At 40.5% G+C, this 23,700-nt stretch overlaps 1 protein-coding gene across 1 annotated transcript in view; it reads left to right on the top strand.

Moving 5' to 3' along the window:
- RASGEF1B (RasGEF domain family member 1B) overlaps window positions 1–23,700 on the top strand; it is a 524,372-nt gene that overhangs the window by 351,222 nt on the left and 149,450 nt on the right. The window contains exon 4 of the mRNA XM_053655647.1: window positions 14,651–14,734. Coding sequence (XP_053511622.1) covers window positions 14,651–14,734 — 84 coding nt within the window. The remainder of the gene's footprint in view (window positions 1–14,650; window positions 14,735–23,700) is intronic.

Raw genomic sequence — 23,700 nt, 5'->3', positions numbered from 1 at the left:
AGTTTTCACTTCCCTTCAGGGCTGATTAATTAGACCATTTTCATCTAGCAATCACTTGTCAATTATAAGCAGCAGGCAGCAGATGATACTGTAACTCTTTGCTCAATAGTAGTAATTGGTAGAAAGGAGTGTTCAAAATAGAATTGGCTTAGGAAACAGTGTAATTAAATAAGGAGCCAAGAGAAAATATTTCAGTTCCCCTTATTGCCCTGCTTTAACCCTCTGTATTTGGCCAAGGGGAGTCTTTTCTTAGGGGTGGATTGTTACTACTAGTTTCTAAGTGGATCCCAATGATGTCTGTTGATGTGACATGACTTTATAACTACAGCTGCATGATATGCAGAAATGATGTTAGTGTGTGCTGAATTTACACAATTTTATTTTTTCTTTTAATGCCGTCTCTGTGTTAGGATAATAGAAACTTTTAAAAAAATTGAAGGAAATTCCACCCAAGGAAGGAATCCTCTTCATTTGGATAAAGTGTCCCCAAGCATTTACCAGGGACCAGTAACACTTTATGTCAATCAACATCAAAAAAACTCTCACCAACATAATAATAGCAACAAGGCAACCAAGCAACCAAATATAAACACATCAGCTTTCTAATCTGTAAAATTATTATAGGTTAAATTACTTTAGTATTTTGATAAGCTGGTTCAAATTTAGTTTTTATCTGTAGAAATGAAATAAAATAAAACATAACAAAACAAAATTATATTCCTATTCCTTCTCTATTCTGTAGTCATACTGATAAGGTAGCGTCTTTTAAAGAAAGACTTGGGCATAGTGAAGAAGCATCTCACTCTTTATGACTTAGCAGCATTATGATCTATAATGTTTTGGGGTACAAAATGTTTTATGAATATGAGTTACCATTGTTACCTAAGACTCTCCTTTTAGCAGAGTTGGATGCAACATCAGTAGCTGCCAGTAACTGAAGAATATTGGCAAACAATTTGTCATGGTCTCCGTTCCCCGGAACGTTCCATTATTTCCATGACACATCCACTGTCTGTCCTGGGATGTGCTGCACAGACACTGGGAGACAGAGAGACCCCTGGAAGAAGTCATTTAGAATTAACAGAATTTCTCTAAATGCCCATCACTAATTATTTAACTCTTTTCTCGGCTTGAAAAAGAGACAATGCCAGTGTGGTATTTGGTGAACAACATAGTTTTTGGAGCCAGAAAGCCTTGAGTTCAAATACTGTCCTGTTATTATATATAGATCACTTGAACCAATTTATCTCAATTTATTAACTGTCAATTTCCCAAGCTGCATAAATGTTAATCATACTTACTTCATAAGGTTTTGTCTAACATAGGGCCCGACATACAATTGTGAAGGAAGAACAATTAACTGAGTTTATTTCTGGCTATCTATTTATCTATCTATCTATCCATTCATATATGCAAACACTTAGGTATAGTATTTGCTTAGTAAATATTCAATATGAAGTAGTTATATAATGACCTCAATGCCATTCTCTTTACTATTCTCAACCTGTAATACTCCTCTCTAGGTTTTTCATGTATCCTATGAACTTCTTATTTGTCAGCAGCAGAAACCAGCTCTGCCTAATATAAACAGAAACACAAATGTATTACAAGATACTACTGGAGAAGATATACGTTTGATGGAGTGCATATTGGTATGACCACTATGGAAAAGTAGTTGGCACTGTCCACTAAAAGCGAAGACTGTATACGCAGAGGCTATGATCTAGCCATTCTGCCCTCAGCTGTATACCACACAGAAAAGGCATACATATGTGCATTGAAGACGTGGGTAACAATATTCACAGTGATATTGTGTGTAATAGCCCTCAACTGGAAACAACACAAACGTCCATCAGCAGTGAATGGACGAATTGCTACGTATTCGTGGAATGGAACACTGTACTACACAGCAGTGAAAGTGAACCAATTACATGATGTACACAATGGCGTGATGAATCTCAAAAACAGAATAAGGAAGAGAGTGCAGATTCAAAAGAATATATTTTGTATAATGTCATTTTTATAAAGTTCGAGATTGAGGTTGGGGGGACCTATTTAGAAATCAGGATGGGGCTTCCTTTAGAGCAACAACTGAGTGGAGTTTTCACTACGATGGGGCCTTTATTGGCCTCCAGGGTGCTGAGCAGGAGACCATCCGTCCCCAAGGAGGTAGAGAACACTGTCTCCTCCTTGATCTGAGACGTCCCGGCCGCTCCGACTGCCCTGATGGGACATGTGGGAAGAAAGTCAGATCTACTAAGAGACAAAGGGCAGAGCAGAGGTGACTCTATGTCCTAAAACATATCTGCATTTTTATTTTACCTTTCATAATATGACTTCAGATAAAAATGTCACTTGGCATGCATCCCCTCTACTATGTTCTGGTTTGTGAGTCATGGTCACGTGCTTTATTTCCTGTGAAGCACAGCTTCAAGAATTAAAAACAAAGTCGAAATGCCTCAGTCACTGTGTCGGACCAGGGTGGCCATTCCCAGCAAAGCTGAGCTGGGTAGGGCAGGAAAGAGAAAGGTATTGTCATAGTGCCTTTTCTCTCTTTCTGAGACAGTAAAAAGAAAAAGGTCTCACATGCAGATCTTTTGACACTGAATTCTGTTTTCTTTGATCTGAATGCAGTTTAGATAATGACTCACATGTAATAAATTCAGCTGGCTTAACAATTGAAATGTAAATAAACACATGATGCTATGCTATGAACCCCACGCCAGATGCTCCCCTGCACACATCCACGCTAGAGTCACCTCTGGTCCTGTCCTGGAGTCCAGCCCAGAGAGGGCTGTCCTGTCGCCAGGAGGAGTTCTTCTATTGGTGGGCCAGTAACTGCTTTCATGCAACACCATTCCTGTTCTTGAGAATTAGAGTCATAGTCACACTTAAATACCTAAAAGTGATTTGGATACATGTTGTAGAATTCACATTGTGAATAATGATTTTAGTAATGTTTACTTTTTTCCTTATTAAAGAGGAGACTAAAATGTGAAGGGCTGCTTTTGGGTCATGTATCACTGCAGCATAGAATACGTGATCTGGGAACCCCCAAACCCAGTGGTGGGGCAGAAGCAGTATCAAGTACCTAGTGTACCTCCCTGACTTTGCTCTATTTCCAATCGAAACCTGATCTTAAGAGATTATTTTCCCTCAGTCATTTCCTCCCTTGCTGTGAATTAAAACCTGCATGTCATCTCTCCCTCCAAAATTTTACAGTAAACCTTTTGCTATGTTTTGCCTTTTTAAATCTTCTTTTGTTAGATTTAAAAATTATTTTTCAGTTACAGTTGACAATATTATATTTATTTCAGGTGTACAGCTTAAGTGATTAGACATTATACACCTTCTGAAGTGGTCACCCTGAAGAGTCTATTAACTGTAGAGTGAATATGTTTGCCCTAGAAAAGAAATTCCAGGTACATACAATCAGTGGGTGGGACATCCTTAACCTTTCCCCTTGAAATTGCACCACCTCTCTGCTCTCTGGGAGAACTGTGCCCATAAGTTATGCTTCCATTTGTGATCTGCCAACTGACCTCACTTAATTTCTAGTAGCACAGGAAAATCTTAGAATGACTAGTTAAGGGACTAGTTAATACTGCTTGAAAATCTTATGACTGTATATACTTCTTAGAAATATTAAAGAAATTTTGAGCAATCTTTAGCTTAAAAGGGAGAAAATTAAGATATCCTTCACTTTACTATGTTTGCCATGGAATAACAGCACACCTTAGTCTGAAAAATAAGGTATACTCAGCATTACCAATCAATGTACAAGTTTTTATACCTTTGATTGACACCTTTCCTCTTATGTTCTCCACTCAAACTCTAGAGGCACCTCTACTCCCTTCTTTTATTTGGAAACACAAAGACACAATACAACTAATACCAAGATATATATACAAGATGGAATGAGGGCATTCACTAAGCACAAAGAGCCAAAATACATATATAAATATATTAAAAACCTCTAATATTGGTCAATAATTTTCTGGAGGAGGGTGATAAATTGATTCTCTTAAATCCAGTTTTTTCTCTATATCCCCAAATGTCACCATCTTATTTTAGCTCTCAGGATCCTGCCTGCTCTCTGGGCCTCCAGCTTCCCACTCTTCTAATAACTTTCTTCACCATGACACCAGAGTGGTTCGTGCAGAGCACAGAGCCAATCCAGGTGCTCCTTGCCTAAAATATTTTGCTGGGTTTTGTGGTTCTTCTTTATAATCAAGGTCCTTCACGACTTGGCCCTCCTAGCACCCTATGGCCTTTAAGACAATGTGTAATTTTTCAAAAAAAATTTGCTCTTTCATCTACTGTCTAGAAATCTCTATCCCATTTTGTTTCCCTGTCCCTCTCTTACTTGTTTTTGTTAGTTATTGTTTTCACTTACAATTAACATTCAATATTATATTAGTTTCAAGAGACAACATGGTGTCAAGAGATAACATTAGTTTCAAGTTAGATGTTTATATAACTTATGGAGTGTTGACCCCCATAAGCCTAGTACATAGTATAGTTGTATAATTAGTATAATATTATTGACTATATTCCCTATCAATTATTTGTCTTTTATGAGTTGTCTTAGGAGTCCATCCATTTCTTCATTTACCTAATAAAAATGTATTAAGTGCCTGTGATATGCCAGGTACTATGCTTAAAGTTTGGGGATGTGATGATGGACAAGAATAGAGAAGGCACTGGCCTGTGGAGAATGTACAGTCATGGGGAGGGGAGACAAGTAATATGTGTTTTTTATTTGAAAATCACATAAACACATGTACAAAAAATTCACAAATCAGTGACGACTCTGATAAGGACTACAAAGGAGAAATGCATTATGGGAAGAGAACACCAAAGGAGGGGACTATAGTCCCCAGTGGACATTATGGTCAAGCCGTGGCGTGGAAAGAGAAGCGAGGAGGCTGAGTGGGATGCCTGGAAGGGGGGAGTTTTTCTGGAGGAGAGAAGAGCATAAGCAAAAATTCTGTGGCAGAAGAAAATCTGACTACCGAGAGAACAGAAGGAGGAAAATGGTGCAATCTGAGGCAGGAGAGGCAAGAAGAGGCTTGACCAAGAAGGACCTTGTAAGCCAAGATGTTCTTTTATTCCTTCTACAAGTATAAAGAAACCTCTGAAGTGTTTGGTTTAAGGGGGAATGGAGTAAAGCAGGAAGATCACAATTCAACATATTTTTAAAAAATATCTCAATTTCTCAGGTGTAGTGTGGACTGCTCTTCTGAAGACAGCAAGAATAGAGAATCTTCCAGACATCCAAAGAAGGGGTATTCATGAGTGAGAGTGATAGCAGTGAGTGTCCACATTGGCAAACATTTCCTGACTTCCCTCACCCTCTCCTCCTCTCCACCTTCCTGCCTGGATCAGAGCTTCTTTTCTTTTGCTTCTGTGATATCCTGTGGGTTTTAAAAATTTAATCTACACATAACAACTGTGTTGTTCTGTGAGCATTGCCATTATCATGTTCTGTATGAGGAAGTTTAAGGCTTGGAGAGTGAAGCAACTTTCCCAGAATCCCACAGTTGGTAGATGGTGGAGTCAGGGGAGAAGAGGAGGCAAAGGCGTGAAAAAGACTGAGGAGCAAATCAGTAAAGTGTATTCATCAGAGACAGCGGAGAATTTTGGCTGCAGCATAATGTTGAAGTTGAGACAGGAAAGCAGGTAAAGGACAAAAAGTAGTAGAGTAGCTCCCCCTTATCTGAGGGGCATAGGTTCCAAGTCCCCCAGTGGATCCTTGAAATCATGGATCTTTGAAATCATGGGTAGGATCAAGCCCTATATATACTGTTTTTTCCTACACACCCACCCTTTTCACTTAACAGAAGCACCTCCCAGCTTCTCTTTGGCATAGTCGAAATGCCAGCATCACTACTCTTGCACTTTGGGGCCATAAAGTACAATAAAACTTGAACACAAGCACTGATACGGGCGGCAGTCTGATAATTGAGCTGGCTACTAAGTGACTCATGGACAGGTAATCTGTACAGCTTGGAGACACTGGACAATACAAAAGGATGATTCACAAACCAGGGACAGTGCAAAATTTCATTACCCTACCCAGAGTGGTGCACAATTATTTCTGGAATGTTCTAGTTAATATTTTTGGACCATGGTTAACTGAGGGTAACTGAAACCACGGAAAGTGAGACCATGGATAAGGTGGAACTACTATACAAATTCACATCGAAGACCATCATTTTAAAATCAGAGCTCCAAAGCTGTGAGTGCTCTTTGCGTCTTTTGGTGCCTTAGGCATATCGTGATGCTAACAAACACTCCCTCCCTGCGCCTCACCTGCACCTTCTCCCTGTCCTTTCTCTCGGAATCCTATCAAGAGTCTGCTCCTCATCTCCCCTTCCCTGCTCCCTAGAATCCTACAAATAGTCATTCGTAGCCCAATCTCCACTTCCAGGCATTGTTTAAGTTTTGATTCTTTTAATTCCAGCCTCTTTCTTCAGTCTTTTCCTTTTCTAACACTTCTGCTACTTCTCTGGTTCAGTTTTAGTCGTTAGTTTATCTCTCCTGGTTTGTGACAAGAGCAGCCTAAGTAGTTCCTTATCTTACAGCCTCCTCCTTTCAAACACATTCTCCCTGCCTAATGGCCAAGTCATCTACTGAAACGTTTTGATAAAGGAGGCCTGTGCTTCCCACCTACCTTTCCTGCACCATCTCCTGCCACCTGTCTCTGTTCTGTAGGATCTAACAGCACTAAATTACTTGTGGCTCACGTAAACATTCATCATTTCTTTGTATTCCCTACCTCGTGCACTCATGCTATTTTCTCTTCCTGAAACACCACAAGCGTCTTTTCATACTCCCAAGTGCTCAGTTCCCTCCCAGCCCCGCACCACTTGTCTGTCTGCCTAACTTTAGTTCTGTTCTTCTGTACCCCCTCCTCCTGGAAGCCCCCAGCCACAGGAACACCTCCCTTGGCTGGGCTGGACCCTCCTCCCTCTGCATCTTCTGCATACTGATATCTTTAATGTGTACCCTTCCTCTTGAATAGTATTGGTTTACTTCTCTCCCCCTGCGGGGAGCTCCTTGAAAGTGAGATGCCTTCTTATTCATCTGAGTCTCCCCAGGACTGCGCAATACGATGTGCAGAATGCCACCCATTCAAACTTCTGCTTCTGCTTTGTCCCCAGTCATTGTAGTACCCTCTCCCCAATTTATATCCTAAGGTACAAAAAGCCCTTCCCCTCTTATTGATCATCTTTGTTTTCCCCTAGGTAACTATTTCGGCTGGTTTTGTCACAAACCTGGAAAAATAGGCTAATGCCTGAAAATCTGGATTAGCAAAGTAGCAAAAGGGCTGGAATACCTTGTTTTAATTTTCTAGAGCTTCCATAACTAAGTAGCACAGACTGGGTGGCTTGAACAACAGACATTTATTTTCTCACAGTTCTGGAGGTTAGAAGTCTGAGATCAGTGTGTCAACAGGGTTGGCTTCTCCTTAGACCCCTCCCCTTGGCTTGCAGATGACTATCTTCTCCCTGTGTCTTTGTGTGATCTTCCTTCTATGTGTGTCTGTGTATACATTTTCTCTTCTAATAAGCACTCCAGTCATTTGGACTAGGGCCCAACCTAATAACCTCATTTAACTTAATTGCTTCTTTAGAGACACTGCTTCTAAATACGATCACATTCTGAGGTACTAGAAGTTAAGATTTCAACACATGAATTTTGGGAGGACACAACTGAGCCCACAACATGTCTTTTACTCATTGATACCTTTCCCCATCTGCGGAGATGCGGGTTACAGCATCCCAGCATCTACCCTTCCTCCTGTTGAAGCTCTATTGTGATCGGTTTAGATCTGGACCTCTTAGAGCCCATATTTCTGGGATCATTTTGTTCATGAAGCTGACCTCTAGTGACACACGAGAACTGTGGGGAACATTGCTGCTCCTCTGTGATGTTTTCTCGTGTTTGAATAGATGACTTCCTGTTTTCATTTCTTCTCTATATTTTCTGGACTCCTGGAGAATTTAAAGTTCATGTCACACAGGTGGATGAACCATTGTGTGGTATAACTTGGCCTCGTCTTGGTTTTGATGTCCCAAAGAGATGTATAATTTTTATGTATTGTTGATTGTTTTCAGACACATTGCCCAATTGGATCTTCTTTCAAATAAAAAGCAAATTGCATGCTATATTTTTTAATGCTCGAGAAATGAAACCTCAAAGAGGTCATATATGAAGCAAATGTCAAAGCCTTTCTCAGATTCAAGTTTTCAGAATAGTAGGCCACAGCTTTTTCTTTATAAGCTTCTCGGAGCTAGCCATATGCTTATTTTAAAAGCATTTACTTTTATGAGCCTATGCTTATTTTATTAACTTATAATTAATTATTCTTTTGAAATATTTGAAATATATACTTATTTTAGAGACTTTAAATGTACTTTTAAGTAAAATTAAAATTTATAATTTATAATGGAAGGTTTTGAATATGTTTCAAATTAAAAAATAAATATACTTACCTAAACTTATGTAATACACTTCTAAATAATCTAGTTGTACCTTATTATTATAATCTATAATTATTATAGTTTTTATTGAAACATTTGTATAACTCTTTACATTACTTATCCATGTTTTTACTGAGCAAACAGGATAAAGGACTCGTGGACGTGGACAACAGTGTGGTGACTGCTGAGGGGAGGGGGTGTAAGGGGGATAAATGGTAATGGGGAAAAATACAATAAAGATTAAATTGAAAAAAAAACCAAAAAAACCCAAAACAATTCTTGTAAACTTCGAACAGAGCTAAATGATAGTACTCGAAGATAATATTTTTTGTTTAACAGTAGGGGAGGAAATCTATTTACTAAATTATAATAGAGATTCATAGATGCTCGATACTTTATTCTGAAGTGGACACCAAGGAAGACTAGCAATAAAACATTTGTCATTAACATGAAACATTGTAACTGAGGCTTAGCAAGATTCATCAGCTTACTAGAGATCTCAAAGCTAGCAAGTTATGGGGCCAGAATTTGATCCCATGCCTCTGACTCCATCGTATTATTTCACTGTGGCACAAACTGAAGAAATTATAGGATAGAGACATAGTCAGCCATTACTCATTGAAATCAGGGACATATTGGGTACAGACACTTAAAGCCAATGAAGCCCATAAAAAGGGCGTTGTATTGCTTTGGTTGGTCATCTGACACTGAGTTACTTAACCTCTGTGGCCCTTAGTTTTTCATCTATAAATAAGAGGTTAATTGTGTCATTTTCCTCATAAATTTGCTGTGTGTGTGTGTATACCTTCATGTAAGTGGTAGCTATGTAAACCAGTCCAATCCTTTTGTATAGCAATAATTAGATAGTAAGTAACAAGAGCCATAAAAATGTTGATGATCATTGGCACAGTAACCCTACTGCTAGAAATATATTCTAAAGAAATGATTCAAGAGACAAAAAAAGTGTAGTTGCATAGGTGTTAATTATAGGGAAAAATAACGTGGTAGTTCCTCAAGATGTGAAACAAAGAGTTACTTCAAGATGTAGCATATCCACCCCTGTGTATAACCAAGAGGAATAAAAACATGTATCACACACAAAAGCTTGTACATGAATGTTCATTGGTGCCTCATTCAAAATAGCCCAAAGGTAGAAACAACTCAAATGGATGAATAGATAAGTGAAGTGTGGCATATCCATCCAATGGAGTATTTTTGACAATGAAAAAGGATGAAGTAATGATACATGCTCCAACATGGATGAATTTTGAAAGTATTAAGGCAAATGAAAATTGTAAGAGACCGCATATTGTGTGATTCCATTTATATAAAATGTCCTGAATGGACAAAAATATACAGATAGAAAGTAGACTAGTGGTTGCCTAGAGTTGGGGAAGGGGATATGAGGAGGAGTGGTGAGTTGGTAAAGGATTTCTTTTGACAGAGGATAAAATATTCAAAAATTACATTTTGTTTGGTGATGGCCACACAACCCTGTGGGTATACTAAGAAACACTGAATTGTTAGTACTTCAAATGGGTGAATTGTATGGTATGAGAATTGGATCAATAAAACCATCTTTAGCCCTGATGAGTATCGCTCAGGTATGCTTTGTCCCACAAAGCAAAATGTTGCCGGTTCAATTCTCAGTCAGGGCACGTACCTAGGCTGGGAGTTAGGTCCCCAGTCTTCCGACTTATGAGAGGCAACTGATTGATGTGTCTCTGTCACACAAGTGTTTGATGTGTCCATGTTTCTCTCCCTCTTTCTTCTTCTCTTCCCACCTCTCTAAAGAATAAATAAATAAAATCTTTAAAAATTAAAATGGTTTTTAAAATTTCAAAAAATTAGAAAATAAGAAAACAATACAACTATCCATCAAGATATCAAATACATTATACTTCATCCTGTTGATGGAACATCACGTAGTCACTCAATGACAAATCCAAAGATTATGTAACAACACAAAACTATGTCACATGGTGTTCAGTGGAAAATGTATGCGTGTGGTTCGAGGTGGCGTTGTCACTAAATATACATGCGTTTGGATAAAAGTGACAGGAAACTCAGAGACAAGAGAATATGTGAAGGAAATGTGCCTCCTTCTGTCAGAAGTCCCATTAGTGTTGAGCTGTTTCGAAAGCACTTGTTTAATGTACTTCATAATGGTAGTCTTGTGCTAGGTGCAGTGGTCCTGAAGATTCATAAAACATAGGGAAGGAAGGGAAAAGCACAAGGGACATTTTAAAAATCAGCATGTAGAACATCCAAGAAACAGATATTTAAATACGAATATTTAGCGAAGCATTTAAGGGAAATAGGCACTGAGGGAGGTTGCAGGGGAACATAGAAGCAGGTTAGGTGCTCACAGGATTCTGCCCAGAGAACTTAAAAACTGGAGCCCTTGTATGTACCTACGCTCTTCCCTGCGACCTGCTCTGGGCTCCCACGTGTTGAGGAGAGGGGATTTGCATATCCCGGAGCTGGTGTGGGTCTGTGATAATAACCTGAAAGGATGTAGGAAAGCTTAGCACTATGCAGTTTACTTAAGTTTGCCAAAATTGTACTGGAGTGTGGAAAAAGGAAGTCTGGTCAAGCCTGAGTGAGTCAACATTTAATGGCCCTCCACCCAGTTCTCCTCCCTTCCCAAGGCCACCTCACCTCTGTGTCTGTGTGCCTGACCCTTGCAAGGAATGAACTCCAGCTGCAATGGGTGGGGCAAACCCCAAACCCTGCTGGTTGGCTTCAACAGATTGGGGGATGGGGCTGAAAGAACAGGGACCACAGCAACGGCAGCAATCTATATCACTTTCGTTTTCAGGAACTTTCTTCTTCCTCGGTTCCCACTGAATGTGTGCAGTATCACAGCTCCTTCAACATTCTAGGTCCCAGAAACAGCTTGTGGCTTTTGTGAGGGGCACCCAGTGTGCTGTGTTAGCAGTTTTGAAAAGCACTCTATAGAGATGCAAGGTGCAGCTATTGTTACTCCGGAGAAATAACGTGAGGCAGGCTGAGGTTGGACAGAGGGATGGCGATCTTTAAGGTGGAATCTGCATCCATTTCAAAGCAGAACACATTGTTCCTTGGTATGGAGAGGAGAGGTGGGCAGTTGATGGACAGCAAGGTCCATGTTTTCTATGGAGTACAGATTTCTAAGGGAGGACATATGCTTTCCTTCAGAATTATTAGGGACGCATGAGCTGCCCAGTGATGCACCCTCATGCAGTCATCTCCGGGGTGGCTCCCACTGCTCAGTCAACTAGCTGAGCCAGCCAGACGGTCCCCACAGCCCTTCTTCCTCATCAAAATGCTACATAGTTCTGTCCTTTTACACCAGGAGTTGCTCTTATATTTCAGGCACCAGAATAAACATTGAAGGTTTATAATTACAGTTCAAGGCTTTAACCACTTCTTTGGTCTCCTTTTAGGGATCCAGTCTTAGAAAAGTAACAGGTACCTTTTATGTGGAGATCTCTGAGCAGTTCTTAGCCTCTCAGGATGGCTGGTTTGCTGTTTCTCTAATTCTCTGTTATTCCACTTTGTCCAAGTCCTTCCTCAGTGGCCCCATTCCCACATTTAGCAAATGGTGGGTTAGATGTGGACCCAGCCACTCAACCATCCTAACATCCTGGCAATAAAACCTGTGTGAAAAGCCTGTAGTAAGAAGAGGAAATGGGGAAAGGGGAATCCCATTTAGTCATAATTGTACACCCGTCACTACTTTGTGTTTTGCATTTGAACCCATTTTTTCAGATATTCTCTTTTATGTATGGCCCAGAATCATCACACATTCTCTCACCAAACTAATAGTTTCTAGGTGAGAAATCTATATTTTGCCATTGCTGGGCTGTTTAAGTCTTAACAGCACCCAGTGCAAATGTATCAAGAGAATCTTTAGTCCAAAGAAAACCAGGCCACACAACAACCCAAGAAAACTAGTTACATGTTGCCATAGCAACCAGGCCAGCCTCTGAGTAAAGGGCAGAGTTCTTCAGATTCATCTACTGCATCTGCAGATTGACTTCCTTGAAACAGAATCATGTGTCCTAATCATCAAAACAGAAACCGTTATTTTCATTTAAAAAAAAAGTTGCAGTGTCAAATTGATCTACTTTGGCCTTCTATCCCGGTGCCATTCAATGTGTCCTTTATCTTGGAAAGGTGGGTTTTGGTAACTGGATCCTTTGGAACTTTAATTTATGCATTCACTAATATATTAGGGACCTGAGCCAGTGGGATTTGATGGTAATTAAACTTTGATGGCTGGAACATGACCTGTGAAATGAATTACTAGGTTCAGTTTAACCCCTAAAGGACAGAAGCCCACATGGCTCAGAGGACAGCCACAGCCCCGTTCTTAGACCAGGAGAAGTCAGAGGTCTGAATGGCTTCTCCTGAGGGTGAAGGGCAGAGCCTCGTCCCCTGAAATTATCCTTTGCCTTTCTAGGCCACCGATATCTTCACAATTAGTTTCAGAATACCTTGTGAGATGTGTGTAAATAACCAAAACCACATTTACAGGCAGGGCCACCCTGGTCGAAAGCACAAGTAATTTGCCCAGGGTAAGGTAATTAGTAGCAGCAGGGGGAGAGATTCCAGAGGGTCGTTCACCAGTCTTTTGCTAAGAAGACAGAAAAATCATCCTTTCACTCAAAACACATGGCCAATTAATGGACAGCAGGAGGTGGGGATGGGTCAATACTAGCAGATTCATTTTTAAAGGTCATTTTCATTTTATGGGGTTACTGGTACCTACAGTTACCCTTTTTTTTCAATAACAAGCCTCTTAATGTCTATTCTAACAAGACTGAGAGGGAATGAAAGGTGTGTGTGGCGAGAATGAGAGTTGGATCTGGTAAAATGTTTGGAAATTAGTGACCACATAAAGAAAGATTCAGCGGACAAAAGGGAAGAGTCCTCTGACAGAGAGCACCTACAGGTGTGTCTTAGTTTTTTCAGGATGCTGTGACCAAGTATCCCAGACTGGGTGACTTATAAACAACAGAAATTTATATGTCTTTTACAGTTCTGCAGGCCGGAAGTCTAAGATCAGGGTGCCGACATGATCAGGTGAGGTCTCTTGTCCAGGTCTCAGACTTCTCATTGTGTCCTCACATGGGAAAAGGGGGCAAGCAAGCTCTCTGGGGCCTCTTTCATAAAGACATTAATCTTACTCCTCAGGGCTCCACCATCACGACCTCCCACTTCCTGAAGGACCTACCTCCCAGTGCCATTGCTTAGGGGATGGGTTTCAACTTGCAGACTTCATGGGGACACAAACACTCAGACCTCAGACCATAGCCGTGTGTAAGACATGCGTTGGATTATGAAGGATACAAAGGTAACTAAGACATAAGTCCTGCCCCCGGCTGCTCACAGTCTCAGCAGAGAGTGACCTGTACTCTAATAATAGTACCTGGATCTTGTGCTAGAAAGAACGTTATTCTGACTCCAGGCAGAAGTTGAGGAAAATAGCAGAATATTTCTTAGGGATTCTGAGCTGGGCTTTATAGCACAGGTAAGAAACCAAAGGCGAATAGTGCAGAAAGTGTATTTTAGGAACTAGGGACATTACGGAATGCGTGGCACACAGACTGGAGTCTGTTCAAGAAACACACATTGACGAGTTATAGCTTGAGGTTTAGATTAAACTCTAGGACTGAGTTGGAGATAAAGTCCTCAAAGTGGAAAAAGGCCATATTTTTCAGGGTTCTGAAAAGCAGGTAGAGAATTTTTTTAATAGGATTCCATATAGATTCAAAGATTTGAAAACCAGAAGTTAACTGTGGTCAGTGTTTTTATGCAATGAGATATTTGTAAAGTTATTTAAAGAAAAAAGAAGATTCATATAGTCTGCTCTATGTTCTATGAAGATACCTTAACAAATTAGACTGAAAGCATTCTGCATTTGTGTCAACATGTGCATGTGAATTCCTTCAAAATGTCATAAATGGTTTTGTAATATGTCCCTGCACAAGGTTAAGTGAGTTTGCACAAGCTGCACACTGAAGGTGCCTGTGCAAAAATGCTGACTCAGGTATTTCAAGTGGCAACTCTTCAGTGTAACTGCTTGAGGCACTATTGTGAGAAAGGAGGAAATGGCTCCATGAAGCAGGAAAACCAGCCAAGCCTCTGAAGTCTCTGTGTTTCCTTTCTTACAGGAACAGCAATGGAAAACTTCTATGTACAGCAGCATGACTCCAGTCTGCTTTACAAGCCCTCGGATTGAGAAGCCAGTTGGCAAAGTAAGAATGAATCTGTTTCTTGCTGAACAGTGTGATTTCAGCCTGCTACCTATTACTTCTTTTTGTCTTGAGCTATTTGGGGGGAAAAAATCAAATGGATCTCATAAAATTGGCTAGTAAATTTGAAATTTTGAACTATTTGGTTGGCCCTTACGGCACTTGCCCTGGCAAAACATTGAGCTGAGAAGATGTTGATCTGGGATTCCCTTATCTCCACTTTTGCCTCCATTTTCATCCCGATGATGTTCTCCCCAATTCCCACAAAGTTCTGGTTTCTCAACAGTTTGATTCTCCTTCCCTTGTCTGTAAGAATTTGTTAGGAGGATGGAGGGTGCTTTTAGTCAATTATGTTGTAAGGAGAAAAAAATCTTTTCCTTCTATTCTCTCAGGTTCAATACCTAGGACAGTGCAGATTAAACTGGAAAGCAAAAAGATGCTAAACGGGGAAAAAGGTTTATTGCTTTGAATAAGGAGGGCTTTATAGAAAAGGAGTGAAAATCCAAAGAAAGAGTTTATATTTGAGACTTATACACCATTTTAGCAAAGAGGGTTAAACTGTGGAGAAGAGAAAGAAAAATGGTTTGGGGCTTCTTGGGGCATTTAAATATGAGAAGGTGACTATAGGGGGAAATTAATGGAAGACAAGAGTTATTTAGTAAGGTTTGTTATGCAGACTCAAGTTGGTGCCTTTTCTGTTGCTGGGTCACCTCTGGTGGTCCAAGTCCTTCTTTTCCTGGCACAGGAAAGGAAGACGCCGTCACAGAAAGAAATGTATACCCCACTTTGAGACATAATGAGGGAGAGCACAGAGCTTTTCCTGCATCTGCTGTTTCTCAGTTCCCGTTACCAAGCAAGGGCCCGCTGCCCTATGCACACGGGAGCCAAAACTATGACACCAACCTTGGAAAAAAGAAAGAGCGAATTATTTATTGCTGAGTTCACTCGCAGGACACAGGAGGCTCCACTCAAGTTTGTCCCCCCGCCATCTGGGGTGAGGACAGGTTTCAAAGGTTGTGGAGAATAGGTTGACATGATGCAATGCTAGTGGAGCAAGTTTCCATTGGAGGGTTTTGCAACCTGGCCAACTACAGTACAGGGTTGAGGAACAAGAGAAAGCACAAAGGAATTCCAATATGATGGAGTTCAGCCAGTTTTTTGATTTGTCCATATTTAGTCTAGGCACCGGGTCTTCCTCACTGAGGGAACTCTTGCTTCATGGAGGGCTCCAGGGGCCACACTGATGTTACTTTTCTGTAGACTGAAGGTTTTGGGTTCCAGTTTATCTCAAGGACAAGGGTGGCACAAACATAGTGTTGTCTCTGTGAAATAACTCAGATGGAATTGATCACCGTTCTGCTCTAAGGGAACAGAACCATTTTGAAGCTGGTCAGTGTGATTTGTGTGCTGTTTCATCTTTGTCTCAAAATAATCCTTATGCCAACAAGGCATATTTTGGGGCAGTATATTCTGATCCCTTTCAACATATTAGTATGAAATCCAGCCACAATACTACCTTTTCAAACATATTTATTTAAACTGCTTTATGGGAGAAAGACTTTACTCTAGAGGAGAAATAACAGGTTTTTGACCAACTGCTACTGTCCTGAACCTGAAATCACGGCCCTGAGTCCCAGCATGAAGTGTAGAGCCAGGTGATAAGAGTGCAGGCTCTCTGCAGCCAGCCTGCCTGGGTTCAAATCCCAGGTCCTATCATTCACTGGCAATGTGACTTTGAGCAAGTCATCTGTAAAAAAGGGCATCATAATAGTACCTGCCTCATAGTACTGTCCTGAGGATGAAATAATTTAACATATTAATAAATTCATAAGAACAAGGATTCTTTTAAACTTATTTTGTTCCATATATCAAGAACTCAACAAATTATGCAAATGAATTGAATAAACAAATAAATGAAAAGCAGTATACCCAGTGAGCTTAGAGGAAACACGTCCTCAATTTGCTTATCTCAAGAAATGAGAACTATGGAAGGCAGTGTCATATGCCAGGAAGAGAAGTAAGACTCTGGTGAGTATATTAAGGATGCTGTCCCTGCACAGCTGAACAAAAGGACCACAGTCTCCCTGGAACACCCACCACCACCCTGTCCTTCGCTACCGCTGTGCATCTGGAGACCATACACACAATGCGATGACAAGGATGAAGCAAAGTCATTGTCGGGGCAAGTCAAAAGCAAACAACAATTCTTCCAGTAGAGCTTTTCTCTCCCACATACAGATGTATGTGGGCAGAACCAGAGTTTTTGCAGTTTTTCAAAGGAATTGAATCTATTTTCCCTGTAACTCCTGGTAATCTTGCCTCGGTAGCAAGTCCTACATGGCAGCTGTCCGCAGAGTGTGAAATCCCAGCAGAACGGGAAGCCTCCTGGCTGTGCTGTCAGCACTGCTGAGGCTCCGCAGGCACAGCAGGGGAGAGTCCCAAGCTTCTTGGGACTGAGTTTCTGTGAGGTCTGCACTTTCCCTCTGCTGACTTCAGTTTCAGTGAGAGGAGTTTCATTTGGCCCAAAGACTAAAACAGCAAATAAACAAAACACGCCTTGGACATCACAGAGTGTGTTGGCAACTGCTCCAGGACTCACTATCTTTCCCCGCCTCTGTCCCCTCCAATCCCACCTATTTTAATCTTGTTTATATAGATTCTAAATAGACCACCACTTTGTGAGGACAGAGAGCCATTTCAAAGGTTGGGGTCAGACATCAGTGAACCCCAGAGTCTCTTTTGATTACATTTTGTTTCAATCCAATGGAGAATTCTGAGTTTACTCCAAGTTTTCCTAGACCTGGTCAGAAATACTAACTGCAGTATAAGAATGGCAGGGAGTGACATTTCAAAGAGCAGGAGATAATCAAGTGCGGTACGATCATCTTGGTTTAGGAATAGTTTGCTGTGAGCTCCTCCACCCTCCCCTGCCAGGGCAGAGGGAGCAGGTAGGTGCAATGCCCCCAGGACTGCCTTGGGTTGAATGGGATTTCTCCCAAAGGATATTCTTGCTCTCTCTTCTCCCTCACAGCTCTGGTTTCTGGGCTTAATACTCGTGCTGTAAAATGCTCTAATGAACTCACTTTACAGTAGTTATCTGTTCATCCAGAGAAGAAAAATAATGCTGAAAATGTAAGCAAAGTCAAGCGTTAATTATAGGGGTCAGTAAGAGGCAGCATTTGGGGGGGAGTAATTGAAACCTGTAATTAATCTGCCCAGAATTCAAACTCTCATTCTCACTGTCAAGAAACTTTCTGTTGAGTGAAAGGCTATACACTAGACCCAGATGTGATTCTATCACTCAGATTAAGGTGCCCCAGACCCACCCAGGAACCAGTGTTTCCCTGCTGTGGGAGCAGGGGAGGGGTTGTGAAAACCCCTGGCTGGAAAACAGGATTCCAAAGTGAGCTCATAATAGGAAAAAGAGATTATTTTGGAGCCAACTCCAGTCTTACAACTAAACAATAACTTTTTAATTAATGGTTGTGATTATGGGAGTAATAAAAGAGAGAAACTTTTTGGAACCTAGAGGGAGAAGCCAGAGAAGCCACCGGGCAGCAGGCAGGCAAGCAAACCTGAAATATGTGATTATCCACCCTCAAATCAAGAGAAGCTGTGCAAGTTATTTTACATAATTGGAGTCAGAACCTTTTGAATGGAGCACACAAATGTATGTAAATAAGAATGCAAATGTTAAAAAATGTGTGTCTTGGGACTGCCAGAGAAGTCCTGGCAGCTTCATCTTTCTTGCCTTTGCAGCTACTGCAAATATTGTGTTATGAATATTGTGTTGTAAAAACTCGAGACGAACTTACTTCCCCAGACCCACAATGTTACAACTAGAGGACTTTCTTTGTAATTTATAAGCAATACTCTGGAGAATGAATTAACACTGACTATTTTGATGTATTTGACAATAAGAATGTTACCCCCAAGAGGTTGCACAGGATAACAGTATATGCAAAAAGGGATTTTAGGATTTCAATTAATTAATGGCAGATCCAAAGCAGATTATTGAAAGGGGATTAGACAATGATGGCAGAGACAAAAGCAGAGATATGGGGAAATAGGTGACATTAAAGGATGACATTGAATTCAACTACCAGGCTTTCCTACAGAGTTCTCATTGGTGTTACTGTCAAGACAACAGACTGGGCAGAAACAAGCACTATTTCAACTCAGCAAAGCGTTGTCACCCAGATCTTGCCAAGTCAGAACAACCCAGTAAAGTGTCATGACCTCCGCAAACTGCATAGGATACACAAGCGGATGGAGTTGTTTAGGATTAGAAGCTGCCCATGACCGCCGTGGCTGACCAAAAGAATTTGGTCAGCAGCCTTTCTCAAAAGAATTTAAGTGACAGGTAAACTTGTCCTCAATCAAAAGAAATGTAACTGTGACACATTATTTGATTTAACCAGAAGGACATGAAGAGATAAGCCACCTTGAAGGACAGCAGTATTATTAAATGGAAGGGCGGCTGAAAACGTAAACAAGGGTCTCTAGGCCTTCCATATTTCTGGGTGAGTGAAGGGGAAACTGGAGGAGTTAGGTGGAAGTAACTGGATAAACAACAGATAAAAGAAAGGAACTGGTGAAGTCAGAATCAACAAAATATGGAGCTGCTTTATTTCAAAGCTGGGAGGCATCTGTGGGAAGGAAAGAAATAGAGGTGCCCCTTTTTACAAATTAATCTTTAGCTCCTTTTAGCACTGGAGAGTTTTTCTCACCAAAGGGAAGTTTTCCTTAGCAAACAGGGCACATTGTAAGAGTAGTCTTGTAAGTCGCAGCCCATTGAGAATGATTGATCCTGTGGCTTGTTCTGGAGAGGCAGCACCAATTCTATGAGGAGGACCCTGGGACTTAAAATTTAAGGCTCTCAGTGACCCACAGATGAAGAAACATCTCCTCTTACACCCATTAGAGTCCACATTATTTCTTATCATTGTCCCTTTCCACAAACTAGTCTGAAGCCTCCTGCTGCTTCCAAAGCAAAAATAAAAACAAAACCAAAAAAACCTGGAAGTTAGGAATGGAATAATCGGAAGATAATAATAATTCTGAGCAAAGCAAGTCACTACAACTACTATAGTTATAGATAAACATAACTTTAATTTTTTAAGTGTGAGTGCCCATAATTTGACTGGATCTCTTTCTCTATATATTTAGCTTTTAGTCACTGAGGCAAACTACATTAAGCCAAGTATTCTTATTCTAGGGTTTTTGTGACTAGGTGAAAGGAACTTTCAAGTTAAGGGGTCAATTTCCTTCTAAAATAATGGAGGTTTTAGTGGGACAGACGTCCACCCAGCTGAAGAGAACACTTTTCAGCCTCCCTCGAAGCTAGAGGTGGCTATATGGTAAGATTACAGCCAATGATATGTGAGTGGAAGTAATATATGCAGTTTCTGAGTCATGCTCTTTATAGAAAAGGCAGGCCCCTCTTCGTGGCTGAAATACACACGTGGTAAGAGAAAGCTGGAAGAGCCACCTTAGATTGCTATTGCCTAGAACAAAAATCAACTTCCATCTTGTCTACATCACTACTATTTTGGCCACTGATACAGTAGGTGCAGTGGTGTCCTGGTGCATAAGTAGAGCAGCAGAGAGAGTGAACCACGTTCTCTAGGGGAAGTCATTTACAATCCGGTGAAGGCAGAAGGCAGAGCCTGGTGCAGTAAACATCAGGTAACGAAATTAAAATGCTGAGTCACTGACCACCTATTTGTCAAATCAAACCTGGTTGAGGAAGGAGAAATACAGAAGCTAACTTCTAATTTAAGAACAAGATGATGAACAGAACTCTGCAAAGCAGAGAACCCTGTCTTTGAGTTCTGAACGTAGTAAATGCGGATATCTAGCATGTACTGAATTTCAAAGAAATCCTCCTTAGAACTGAGGCAAACAAATTTTTACTAAAAACACTCAAACTCAAGCACTGTAATGGAACCCATTATCTATTGATATTTGTACATAGGAGATGTCATGAATTTGAAAATATTTATAAACATCTTCATACATGTATTTGGCACAATTTCCCACTCTTTCCCCATCTGAAGCAGGTCTGGACTTCCTGGGGCAGACATCTTGGGCACCAGTTTTTGCTGCAACCCTATCAACACAGGATTTTATGGGAAGAGTAAAGTGTTTCCTCAGGCCTCATCCTAGATCCACTCTCCCCTTATTTAACATAAAATAACACGTATTATTTTGACTGAGTAAGTTAGCCCCCTAGAACATCAACTGTTACACTCATCAGAGTTTATGTCATTTCTTCCCATCGTCTCTTTCCTCAAAATGCCTGACACAATGACATGCACGTACCAGGGAGTTAGTGCTTATCTATTGATGGTTAAGGGAACATGGAATCTTAGTTTGCTATTCAGTCAGCTATTTTCATCTTCTTATCCTTGTTCAGAATGGTTATTGAGGTAGTATTCTGTGAGTGGCCTACCATATCTACTGAAGACAAAGAATTTTTAAATCAATGTTATTAGCACTATTCTGTAAATATTAAATAACCAGAGGTGGAAAAAGATATCCCTTAAATTTAGATTCCTGAGTTCTCACTACCAATGAAGCACAACCTAGGCTGAAGTTTACTATATTGGGCCCACAGTTCAGAGTTCAAGTGGGTAAGAAATGCAGTCGATGTTCAAAGACAAGAAGTCTACCCATCCTAGTGTTCCTAACAAGTTAGACTACTCTCTCAATGGGCTTTATAAGCTCCAAAGTATTGTAATGAGATTTAACAAATATGCTTAAACCAGTGGCCATTCAATCTGTGTCCCCCTGTAAGCAAATAAAAGTATGCAACGCCAACTCCTCAGACCTACAGAAAGTAAATGGAGTATGAACAATTAATATCTGAAGAATACCTTTTATTAGGTTTATAAAATTTATTACTCCAGATATAGGTAGATGCCCTATAGGAACAGGAAACAACAAACTTAACAGAACTCATTGTTATTCCAGTCTTGCTTTGCAGCTTATCTATAAGGGCCGAAACAGACGGAACCACATGAATAGCCTGAATGCTCATACACAACACACTTGATTAAATATTAGGTAACTGTTTTGTTAACAGCCGCCCCCACCCCAACACATACACACATAATATCCAGACCCTTGCTAGTGGTGCCTACCCCATTATCAAAGGCCATGGGGTCATATTTGAATTACAGAACTCCTGTTAATTCTACTCTTGTCTCAGTGGGCTGACACGTTCTCATTAACCCTGCCCGAACTTTTCTCCCAGCACCCAGCTTGAAAATATCAAGTGGAATTCTGATGGAAAATGCTAAGTAAAAATATTGGCTTGGTCTGTTTTTGACGTAAAAAGAAACATTACTTTGTCCCACCTGGGAAAAGGAAAAAAAGATGACCTAAGACCAAGATACTATTTATATGCATACTCTCTATTGGCATAGATGAGAAAAAATAATATCAGTAAATTCTGAGAAATAGCACTACAGAATTATCAGCAGAATTTATGCAGGATTTATACTATTTTGCTACCTTCCCATATTCTATGTGCCCTTGAGAAAGCCAAAGGAGAAGAAGCCTTTCTTGGAAATATTGCATTCAAAACATTCTATGCCAGCCAAGCACCCACTCAGAAATAAGCAGACATGGAATGCCTTCCATGTGTGAGGCACTATGCTGTGAATGGCAATCCGGGGCCATTTGGTATAAACGATAGCTGCAATAATAATTATTATAATAGCTACCATTTGTTTGAGAACGCTGTACTAAACACTAACATAAGTTCTTCATATAGTCTCTAATTATGTTCCTGGTGAAATATAGAGAGGCCAAGGAACTTGTTCAAGGTCACAGACCAGTAAGTGGTGGAGTTGTCATCCCAAACCAGGCCTGCCTGACTCAAGAACCTGTGCCCTAACCACCTACTGGGAGGTTTTTTTGTTTTGTTTTGTTTGTTTTTTCAGTTTGGTTGATCTCTTTCCTATTGCTAGTTGAAATATAATCAAAGTTTGCTGAGAGGACATAGAAGGAGGCCAAAAAAAGTATGACCTGACTTATATCTCTCTGGCTACAGTTTTTCATTTTCATTTTCCAAAAGGCCCCAGTTATAAATAGCAACGCTACACAAGTGGGAAATAATGTGTGAGCATGTGGTGTTAGGTCGTCCCTTTAAAGGCAGTTGCTTTACAAAGAACTTTAAAAAGGGTATGAACTGCAAAGATATCACCATGAGGTGACTCAGATCAAAATAGTGTTGTTCCTCAGAAGCCACTCCAGATCATTTGGTGCCCCAGTTTATCTCCTCCAGGAGAAGGAGGCTTAATGCTCACATAATCCATGAGGCTCTGCATTTCATTTTAGTAACGTTACCATTCGATGAAAAGAGTCAGAGTGGTGTTATTAAAGTTCAATTTAACAACAGAATCAGAAGAAAGCCTCAAATCTCCCCTCGCCACTGATGCCTGTTAAGTTTTTCATACGGGCAGTCTGGATTCAGGGTAAAACAAATGAGTATGAATGAAGTGAACAGAGAGCAGATTGCATAAAAGTTTATGGTCTGAAGAGTATGGAGGTAATTAGTGGTGCAATGAACTCCCCAATTGTGTCTGTGTTTTTAAAGGTTATTTCCTGCATTTTATGAGAGATGGGAAACCGCATTTGGGTCCCCACAGAACTTTGTGTTTACCAGTATGGACTTTTATTTTAGCCTACCTTACTTTAGGGTTGGCCGATTGCATGTCTGTCTTTTGCAGGGGCTTGTTATGAGCTTGGCTGGGGGCTCGGGTGGAGCAGGATTATGCCTTGTTCATTATTTATGTCCCCAAAGTACCGAGCATAATTTTTCCACACTGAAGCTCTTGTTAAGGAGAGGGGGGTGGTAGAAAGGCAATAGAAAGACATTCTCACATTGTTTTTATCTCAGATTGCTGTTCTCTGATTACTTGGGATCAGACTGCTCTTCTCTAAGAGTGCCTTCTGAAACC

The sequence above is a fragment of the Artibeus jamaicensis genome, unplaced genomic scaffold (assembly GCF_021234435.1).
Source record: "Artibeus jamaicensis isolate MK-2021 breed Jamaican fruit bat unplaced genomic scaffold, CSHL_Jam_final scaffold_1031, whole genome shotgun sequence".
Taxonomy (NCBI): Eukaryota; Metazoa; Chordata; class Mammalia; order Chiroptera; family Phyllostomidae; genus Artibeus; species Artibeus jamaicensis.
The sequence above is the reverse complement of the archived record's forward strand: the minus strand, read 5'-3'. Positions and strand labels throughout refer to the sequence as shown.